Raw genomic sequence first — 11,515 nt, 5'->3', positions numbered from 1 at the left:
AACATTATAACAAAAACTGTTGACTATTTTCGTTGAGAACTGCCGGTTTTTATTGAAMCGCCAGGGCAAATTTTCGGGCTCTTATGGTTCCTAATGCCTAGAATTTCTTAAATTTGTATAGTAATACGTGGTTTCTATTAATTTTTCTTATGTCACTATTATTAACAAATCTTAACTCTCTTTCTTAATTCTCTCTCAGTATCACCGCTGCACTTTTGCTGCTGATTTGCCACTTGACTGCGGCGCAAGTACCCTTYCCACGCAGCTGTCCAGAAGTCAAAGTGCCTTCGGACTTTGACGCTGATGCTGTGAGTTAATGGAATAAATATTCGATGAGAAAGTTTCTTAAATATTTTTTTATACTTCCAGTACATGGGCACTTGGTATGAGTACGCGAAATATCCGCACATCTTTGAGATCGCTAAGCGTTGTATGTTTGCGCGTTACACCAACAAAGGCAATAATACTATCGGTGTGGTGAATACATCGATTAATACGATGTAAGTTTGTTTAACTTTATATATAAAAAGCACGTGTCACGTTGTTTGTCCGCGATGGACTCCTAAACTACTGAACCGATTTTAGTGAAATTTCTAAAAAATGGACTCTCTATTAGCGGATACCTCTGACATTGAGAAAGCAGCACTAAATTCGTTATTTTTTCCAATGAAATTTATTTGGATGAACATATTTAAAATCAAACCTATCTTGGATTCTTATACCGACTTAAACGTTTTCATCTTTAGTAGTATGTAGAATTAAGTTACCTAATAGTAGGGAATTATTATTGTCTGGTAATCCCATTGCAGAATCTCTTTTTACTAGAAAATTGTTCTAAAGAAATTATTGGATTAAAATTTTATTTGAAATTTTATACAATTAAAGATCTTAATAATATATGAATTATTGGATTTTTACTAAAAATGCACATTTATTACTTCTAGCACTGGTCACACCACAAACACAACGGGAGTTGCACGTATGCTAGCCCCATCCCAGATAAATGTGCTCTTCAGTAAATACCGTAAGTATATTTAAAGTTTTTTTCTAATCATATCACTTAGCTGTAAATGCAACTTTCATACAAATTTATATTTATTTACATTTTATGTAATTTCCAGCAAACGCCGTTGATATACCGAATTACATTGTGCTGGGCACTGATTACAAATCATACAGTGTGGTCTACAGTTGCACTAATCTCACCTCATTCGCGCATACAAGTAAGTGATAGAGATAAAGTACTATATAYSTACATWTGTATTTTMTATACAAAATTAAAAAATKTTTACTATTTGAAAATTTTTTGATATTGAAACCTTTTTGAAATTTTAAATCAGAAAACTAGAAATCTAAAAATATATGGAAATTTAAAAAATTTTCAAATTCCAAAGWTCAAGAAATTTTAAAATTTTGGAAAATTAAGTATATTTGGGAAATTTTTAAAATTCGAAAATTTTTGAAACTTAAAATTTTAAAACTTTTGAACTTTAAAAGAATTTTAAATTCTTAAAATTAAGAAATAGTTGAGATAAATAATTTTTTTAAATAAAATCCAAAAATTGATTTTGAAAATTTTTGAATTTTGAAATTTTTTTTTAATTTAGAAATTTTGTGTAAGCCAGAAAYCTTCGGATAATATAAAATCTTTAACTTTGCTAATATTTTAATTTTAGAGAATACTAAAAATATTTGGAAACTGAAAATTTTTGAAATTCGAAAATGTTTTAAAATTCAGCTTTTTGAAAATTAGCCACCAAGTTGTAAGATTATTTCGGGATAATTAGAATTTGAAAATTGCGAATGTTTGAAAATTTAAAATGTTTTTTACATTGAAAATTTATGGTTTGATGTAAACTAAAAATATTTGGAAATTTTTAAAAATTTCGAAAATTTAAATCAAAAATTTATGAAAATTAAATTGAGATTATTTGGAATTTTAAAATTTTGGGAATATTTTTATTTTGAAAATTTATGGTTTTATATATGTATACWTATGCAATTTTAAATTTTTACTTTGTTTCTCAAATAACATATTTTGAAAATAATGTTAGATACATTTTGCGGGTTTAAAAATATATGCAATATATGWATGTACGTTCATACATGCTATATGAACATGCATACAACATATGTATGTATGTATTTAAAACCCTGTATGTGATTTTCGAAAAAATGCCTTTTCTTCTCGCGACACTCATAATTTTTTTTTCTGAGATCTGCAGCAATCACACTTACATATACATATGTATGTATATCCATAACAGAATATATCCAAGTTAATGTTACATAATGTATAAGAATATATGTACGTACATAAGTAGTACCTGCTATATAAATATGTAAAACAATAGCTGCTTAGACAAAAGCAATCACATCCGCTAATCACATTGGTGTTAGCAAACAAAAAAAAAAAAACAAAAACACAAAAAAAACCACGAATAAACAAATTGCTATGCAATGCACAACACAATTATGCTCATCGTAAATAAATTAAAGCGCGTCACAATTAATTTATGCAGACARCCATACCAAATATGCCATCACACACATAAGTACGCCACTACCCGTATCGGGGTACATATGTACATACGTGCAGAATGTATAGCGTGCTTAGTTCATATGATCGCAGAATGAAAACCGATAAAACGGTGCTCAGTTGTGTTTAGCCACTTTTCCGCATTCCCTTAAGTACCAGACATATAAAAATATGGATTACACATATATTAWTATGCATGTATTTTTGATATTTTATTAGTAAGCAATTTTGTTAGCACATACAATTCAACGAGAGAAACCAAAAATACAAATACATTCTATCTATTTTACGATATTGTTAGAAGATATACCAACAAAATTATTATTATACCTAACGGTTTATGMTAAAGCTTTAGAATACCAAATACTAACAAAAAGTAACGAAAAAATGTTGACAATGCTGGAAGCAAAAGCTTTCGGTACCTTTTCGGTACAAATATATTCTAACTGTACCGATTTCGATACATTTTCCATACAAATATATTTTAATCTGACTTAGCTTCATGAACTAATCTCCTTTATTACCCAATAGACCCATCTTAAATACGACCAGATTACCGAAAATTATTAGGTTCGGTTTCTAGGGATTAAAGTCAAGGGATTTTTTTTCGCTTTTGAGCACAACATTTGGAGATGAAGAGTGTYATAATCTAGGATTTTATATTCAAACATTTTGTACTCATTCCAACCAACCCTAGAATATATAATTGCAATGAGAAATAGTGGTGAACTAAGTGCATTTTTGTGGCTGGCTTCAGCAGACCACAGAATTTACCATTCCAGTGAAATATAGTCGTRGATTAGGTGGATTTTTGTAATCGATTACAGCATTCCATACACGATACCGTTGGGTGGTTTAGGTAAAGTTTCGAAGGTTATTCCAGCCACTTATAGACCAGTGACATTTTGTAATGGGTTATGTTAATTTTTGAAGATTATTTCACACATCCATAGACTATATGATTCCAGTGAAATATAGTGGTGAAATTGGTAGTCTAACTAATTCCAGTCATTCACMGAATTTAGAATTTCAGGGAGGCATAGTGGTGGAACCGATTTCAGCTATCCATAGAGTATATCCTTCCGGTAACAAATAATACTTGATTTTGTGGATATTTAAAGGTTATTCCAACCATYTATAAAACATATCACACCAGTGAAATATAATGGTAAATTAGGTGAATATTTGTAGCTGAATSCAGCCACTCGTAGAATATATTATTCTGGTGAAATATAGTTGTGAGTAAGGTAGATTTTTGTAGCCATCTATAGACTATATCATTTCTGAGAGATATAGAAGTTTAATCTATCGAGAAAATCTAATTGAGTGCATTCCTAGTTTTTCCTAAGTCTTTGTAATTCCTCGAATTTTTAACTCACAATGTACCTTAATACATATATTATATGCATGTACTATACAGGTATATTTAATATTTATAAGTACAGATTACCGAAAGGTAGCCAAAGTATCATCACTGACCGTTAGCTTTTGGTTGGAGCAGAAAGTTTTCAGACTTTCTAACAAACTAACATTTTATATGAAAATAATAAAATATTCTTATAGAATCGTATTCCAAAAACCTTATWTTTAAATCCTTTCAGAACTACTTTGGATCATGACTCGCGAACGTAAACCGTCGGCTGAAGCTATCAGTGCWGCGAAGAAAATCATGGATGATAACAATTTGCCACAATCGTTCCTGCTGATTGCTGATCAGGAGAATTGTCCCGATGTGGCTTCCATCTATGGTACGACCATTAGTTTCGATGATAACACCAACACCAACGCTAACAATAACAACAACAATGCTAATAAAATTAACAAAACCCCCAGCAATGTCATAGATGATAGCGTAATTTTGAAGAGGATTGCTGCCGCAGCCACAAGTACCGCTAACCCGACCACAGCCGAGTTTGAACTTGTGGACACTACAGCAGAGACCGCGGCCAATGTCATTGAATTGGCATGAGAGTTGTTTAGGCGCATTTGGCAGCGCATCATGGATATATTGTCGTGGTTTTTTGCTTTGCCGTGATTGAGCTTGGGCTTGAGCATTAAGCTCACTTATTTACTTATTTACATACACATACATATTTACCATTCCTAACGTACATACAGTGTTTGTAGACGCCGTTAGGTGTCTGCTTTTCATGCAAGTTTCACGTATGCTGTGCAACTTTTATGCGAGTATTATATAGTTTGTAGTTGTGGTAGAGTTAAGTACAAATATGTTTGTCACTAATAAAAAATTTGAAATTGTTTATCGAAAAACTTTGAAAATKAAAATTTTTTGAAAATGCCGAAAACTCGTTGAAATTAAAGTTATGAAGTGTATTATGAAGATATTTAGGAGAGCTGGCATCAGGTTCGTCTCAACTTTAATAAGGTCACCCCTAAAAGTATGAAAGACCATTGTTGGGCACTTAAACAGCAATGAAAATAAAAAGTGTTGCCTACAATTAGGCGAATTTTTTTATTATAGCAAAGTTTCACACCCAAATTTTTATAAAAAAAACGCAAAAATGATTATCAGTGCGAACTGTTTTCGATGTATAACTTAGTTTTTTGTCATATATTACCAAGTCAATGTTTCGAAAGTGTTTTTGTCGTTAACTATCAATTCTTTGCTTTATCAAAACCTTAAATGTCAACTAAGCCCCTGTAACGTCTTATTCTCCAACGGATATGTTGTTCACTTTCTCTCTCCCTCTCATATTCTCTCATACTTGAAACTAAAGCTATGTTGTCTAAATACTTTGCCGCTACGACATGTGCATAATTCCAACTAACTTTATCTGCGTTATAATGGTGTAACGAGATACAACAATATTTMACCTCAAAATTAGAAACTTTTGCCATTGTGCCGACCATAACAGCTGGTTTAATGCCATTTATGGTTAAATGAAAGCCATTCAATCTGCGTCAAATTGAACTTTTCTGAACTTGTCTTAAATAAATACATAGATGAGTATGGCTAAGATTTTCGCCAGACAAAGCTAGCCACCAATGTGGTTAGAGGTGTGACAATATACTGTGTATTAAAAGTATTCATGCAACATTTTTGGTAGGAAAATATTTCCGGTTATCATAGATAGGTAGTTGGGGTTGATATCTGACGAAGCATTTAAGCCTCAAGTCGGCCAACTGTGGTTGGTTATTCTAAAAGTGTAAATAAATGCTATTATCTGGAGATGTTATGAAAACAGATAAGGATATTGTTTCTATCCGGATGGAAGAAGATACATTATGCATATATACTCAGAGAGTTCAGGCAATTGTATTTCTACGAAGATTATATTGTATTCTTCACGGCCAGAGCTCAACCAAGACGACTTTTACGTATTTGCTATGTATTTTGCTCCTTTGCAAGGAGCTTGATTGCCTCTCTTATGTGGAAATAGGCACTAAACGTGTTAGCAAAATAGAAAGAAAAAGACTAGCTGAAACAAAGACTTATATCTGGCACTTTTAGAACAAAGTATTAAGTCAGCATATCGGTTACCAAGTAGGTAACCAGTCTGTCCATTTATTTCTAGAGTTTTCTTCTGATTCCTAGAATAAGTGTTACGAAGTTTAGTATAAAATGAATGGGATGGATGGAGAGTTGCTCTCATAAAATCCAATAATGAGATAGTAATAATCTCAGATCTAGTTAACAAATATCATGAAGGCATCACATAAATGTCTGATTAATTTTACCATGCACTATAACTTCATTTCACTGAAGTCAATGAAGAGAAACTTTTTGTCGTAACAAGTTCGCTTGACCGCTTGGCTCAAGACGCATCAAGCTGCTGCTCGYACGCTTACATACTTTTGCGCTTAGCGAGTATGTCTGCTGCAGAGCGTTCGAGTTCACGCTGATTCTCGCCGCGACCACACAAAAATGRATTTGGCCGCTTAATGGGAAATCATTAATTAGTTTAGTTTCCCAATAACTTCTGGGGAGGGCAACGCTGTTAATTGGGGTTGGTTTGTGGGGAGCGCTACTGGAGAAATCTATGGACTTTTCCGCAACTTAATTTCAGCTTGACCACAGGGGTTGGTGCGACGCGAATGCTGATGAGTTGGTACGGATTTGGAGTTGAGAGTTCAGATACATACATATGTACATATGTATATTCCGTGAACCAGACGCAGACGTGCGTAATACAACTTTCAGTGGGATCAAGTGGCAGAAATTACCAAAGCTCAATTAATGTGYAACGCAAGTAGTTCGGTGGCAGGCACGGTGGTTGTTGTTAATTTTGTGTTTTCTTTCCTTGGGATTATAGTTTGGTTGTTAATTTCCTTGTCGTTTTCACGTAGAAATGCCAAAAACTATCAATCAGTGCTCAAGAAGAACGTCAGCAAAGTGGACCTAATGCTGATTACGGCAGTCTTTCTCAAGTCCGTCTCATTCCTTTTTTTATCGATAAACATAAAATAAGAGATTTTTTTGTGTGTTGCTAAGCAACCTTCGGGCGTAGGAAATATATGTTCCTAGGATATAATAATGGTTCCGTAGATTACTGTTCGAYTTGCCGGTCAAAAGTTAAGTAGAGATTTATCGGGAGGAGTTAAGGTTATAGTGCATCCTTCGAAGTCTAAACCTAGATCATTTGGGATTCAAATCGAAATCTGGGCAGCTCGAAGATAAGGTGAAAAGTTGTGACTCAAGAGGRAATAAATAGGTTTTTTAGGAATTAACTCTGTTAACTTTTGACAATATGTCATAGTCTGATATATATCCCAAGCAAAACTTGCCAAAGAGCTTCTTCCGCTGTACTCACACATTCAACATGAAAGAAAAACGAAACAAAAATAGAAATACCCGTCTGTCTCTCTTGAGACCTTTTTCCAATCTTTACATTTCTTACCACTTCAAAGTGTGAAGTTTTTCTATTTTAGCGAAAACTTCTTGTTTGTCTGGTCGGTCGTATTCCCCGGGGACTTTGTGCCACCGGTTGAATTGTTTGGGAAGTTTCGATTTCAATTGCTCCCCTCTTTAAAAAGCATACACTGTAACTTGACTGTCTGGCAGTCGGCGTAAAGTGCGTGTGTGTGTGGAGACTCCTGTTGAGCTGACTTATAAGTACACTCGAAAGCGTATGTGTGTCCGTTTGCCCATTTGCAATTGCTGCTCGCACAGATGAAGTAGTTTTCYGGCGCATCGCGGCACCACCAAGTGGCTGTGGTCACATTTAAATGCACATTCCATAATTCCGCTCTGCGTCCCCGGCTACCATCTCCCACTGAAGAAGCTCGCCTGGACTTCTGCTGTTGTTGCTATTGCTAGTGATTGCAACTAGCAGCCGGTGGGTTGAAAAGAGCAATGCGAGTGGGCGGGCATATGTGTGCTTTGTTGTTGTTATTTTGTGCCACCCCTTCGGTCGGTTTGATTTGGTATCCGTTTGGTGGTCGTAAAAAGTCAATCACAATTCCCCATGCAATCACAACAAGAATTAATATTTAAAGAGGCCATCGATGTGCCGCAACGGTCGTTAAAGTTGGCGTCAATTCTTCGATATACTTTGCTGGTGTTTTTGTCTTGCAAATATATTTTATTTAATTTTTGAAAGATAAGCAGAAGCTTCGATCTTKGAGTGGTGGCTTCTTTTATTGAGAAATAAAAAGGTATCAATAAAAATYAAGTCGAAGAAGCATATGTTATTAAGCTTGGTAAAGGGAGACCTGTCTAAAATTTAGTGTTGCCACAGGTAATGCGTTAAATACTTTCGGAGCTGGAGTCTTTTGCTTCATACTTACAACACGCCAGCGCAGACGCTAGATACATATACGAATATACCTTTTATAATCTGAATATTGCTTAACTCTGTCTATTAGTCATTTATTCGTCATGTTCTGTTTTATACTAATAACTTTGGACGTTCTCTATTAAACTATATTTAAGCTAATAAATCAGTAATCAGTCGTAAAGAAAGTAAACATTTTTTTTTTATTGAAGCCATTTAATGTTTTTGGTAAGACCATCCTCGGAAGCTGTTAAATCTTATATTCGAGRTTTCATACAAAAAAAAACCAAAATTAATCAGAACACTATAAATAAATTTAGAAAATATCTCGGTYGTATGAAAAGCGAACGCTATTATTAATATATTTTTAAATTTTGTATTAATGAAGTAGAGTCGGTAATTTCGAATTAAATAAAACWCTCGAAAAGATGCACTGTTTTTGTATAAAAATCGTAGAGTACTATTTAAATAATAAGTTTTAGAAAAGCTTCAACTAATATCAATACTAATAGCATTACCAACATCAAACCAATACCAATGTACTATTACAATGACCAGCATCAAACCAATAAGATTACAAAAGCCAATACAAATACCAATAATAATACCAATACCATTACCAATACAAATACCAATACCAATAATAATACCAATACCATTACCAATACAAATACCAATACCAATACCAATACCAATAATAATACCAATACCATATCAATAATAATAACAATAATAATACCAATACCAATACCAATAATAATAATAATACCAATACTAAAATCAATACCAATACTATTACCAATACCAATACCAATACCAATACCAATACCAATACAATAATAATACCAATAGCAATACCAATACCAAAACAACACCAATACCAATACAAATACCAATACCATTACCAATACAAATACCAATACCATTACCAATACTAAAACCAATACCATTTCCAATATAAATACTATTAAAAAAAGCAATATAAATACCATTGGCAATTCTAAAACCAATACCAATATTAATACCAACGCTAATACTAATCACAGCTTAAGCAGGTTTGAGGCTTCCGATAATGCCAAATAGCCGAAATTCTACACGACATTTTGAATAAATTTCCTACTGGATGTTGTGAAATATAAAGRATATTTTGTTACAGAAGTCTGACAACTCTTTAAATAATAATATTTATAAAACCTGGTCTAATCACGACAGCTTTCCAAGCTCATCAAGCCCTCGAATGGATGCATCTTTTTACTTATATAACTACATTATAACCAATATAGATYCTTAAAACAGGCACAGAAAAACAGCTGATATTAATTATTTTTTAACCGTATGTACTGCTAATGAAATTTGCCATGAACATCTAGCAAGCTTTCACTTATAAATATCAAATAACTTGTTTTTTACGAAAAATTTCATTTGCGTGTGATGCCACATCTAATATATTACTGGCTTCGTTTCTTGGACAAGCCTTCGACAATTCTACCTCACTGTCTGTCATTTTTATTACATTTCCACACTTTTTCTCTTCTTTATTGGTTTAAGCTCATACTTTATTTATGCGCCTAAAATGCCAAAAYATCCCTTGGTTGARGAGAGGAGGTGTGCAATCGAATCARTGTGTGAGCGAAAGTGGGATACGATGAAACCGAGGCTGCAAAAATTTTAAAGGGTTTACCACAGAAACGAAAGCAACGAATCAACAACACTTAACTGCCAAAATATCGCTGAGAACACTGACAGACGAGACAATATGAGAAGCATATATGCGACAAAGATATATAAATATGCAATAAAGTATAAACTTTGCCAAATTGGCCAAAGTCAGTGGCATTGTCTCGACTGCTGGTTGCCCGTCACATTCTTGGTGTTTCAAAAAGCCGCGGAAAATGAGTTTCTTTGCAGGCTTTTGCAATATTGACATTGACTGATGACAACAGTCATCAGAGTTTGGCGACGWTGGTGTTGAATGTCAAGCTACGGCATTCCATCGCATATAGTTTATATATGTATACACCTACATATCCCTGTAGTGAAAAGTGAATGTGRGCATATTTTTAAAATTTTAGAATTAAAAATACTGAATTCTTGTATAGCAGAAAATATAAGTTTGGTCCGCTTTGTTGGGTTATATCTCATAAAAGGTTAAGATATTTGAGTCTTAGTTCATTGGGTTGTTTCAAAGAATATGCTTATCGTCYAGAAAAATTTAAACCTCGCCATTATCCATTTTAAAATTACTGGTTATGAGCAAAAAATGTGTTCAAGTGTTAGGTTTATGGAACATTTTAACAGTCTGAAGAATATTCTGGACTCTTTCTAAATAAWTTTGTCTATAAAAAGCTTAAATAAGTTATTTTTTTAAATTTAATAGCAGGTCAAAAACCTGCAAAATACTGAAATGATACGAACTTATGTTCTCTTTTTTTAAATCTATGTATATTAATTGTTCTGTTTGCCAACATAAATACATACCGTTATGTGRCAATCACAGCCAACTAAGTCAGCAACTAAGCTAAGCCATCAAAGCCACCGAATAAAATAAATAYGTAAATATAGTAACAGTTCGCGGCTAACCACAGTCAACAGTTGACGTACGAAATTGTGGACTGACCGAAAACCCGAAAAATTAAAATATTTATTTTGTCGGAAAAACAACATTCGTACAGGTGTATATTTATGTACAGTTGTCGCACTGTTTGCTGTTGTGCATGGAATTAACGGTAAATCGTTGTTTGGTAATCCGCGCATGAATAACGGTATAAAATGCACACCGATAGAAATAATGAACAAATGTACGTACATATGTAGTGTTAATAAATGGATATTTACTGTAAATGAAATTTGTATCTCTTCGTATATTTTACACGAATAAATTTACTGCAGCCACTTCTATTTAATTTCGGTTAATGTGGCAACGTTGCCCTTAGACCACGGTTGTTGGTTGTCACACAGTTGRCATTTTGTGGTCAGCATAGATAAAATAGGTAGTGAGGATAAAACAAAAACAACATTAAGGATTACTAAAATTAGCTAAAGTCCRAAATAATCAACAATAATTAGCAATAAGAGCTCGGTTGGTAGATTGAAATAGTAGCTTTTTTKTATTATAGTAAATGGCTGGGAACTCTTAGAGTTAGAGGAGTTTTTTTTGTAACAGTGGCTCAGTATTAACCAAAGTGAAATGGAGAAATTGTAGTGAAATACCAAGAAAATTTTACCATTATCAATACGAATA

The 11,515-nt window shown here is 33.3% G+C and overlaps 1 protein-coding gene across 1 annotated transcript in view; it reads left to right on the top strand.

Annotated features, from left to right (window-relative positions):
• LOC108966584 (apolipoprotein D-like) overlaps positions 1-4,810 on the top strand; it is a 6,765-nt gene extending 1,955 nt beyond the window's left edge. Inside the window, exons 2-6 of the mRNA XM_018929576.1 lie at positions 200-308; positions 370-500; positions 945-1,024; positions 1,122-1,223; positions 4,141-4,810. Of these exons, the coding sequence (XP_018785121.1) occupies positions 200-308; positions 370-500; positions 945-1,024; positions 1,122-1,223; positions 4,141-4,508 (790 nt within the window). The 3' untranslated portion in view covers positions 4,509-4,810. The remainder of the gene's footprint in view (positions 1-199; positions 309-369; positions 501-944; positions 1,025-1,121; positions 1,224-4,140) is intronic.
• Positions 4,811-11,515: the final 6,705 nt, after the last annotated feature.

This window comes from Bactrocera latifrons, unplaced genomic scaffold (assembly GCF_001853355.1).
Source record: "Bactrocera latifrons isolate USDA-ARS-PBARC rearing strain unplaced genomic scaffold, ASM185335v1 scaffold_165, whole genome shotgun sequence".
NCBI lineage: Eukaryota > Metazoa > Arthropoda > Insecta > Diptera > Tephritidae > Bactrocera > Bactrocera latifrons.
Note: the sequence above shows the minus strand (reverse complement) of the source record. Positions and strands in the feature narration are given on the sequence as shown.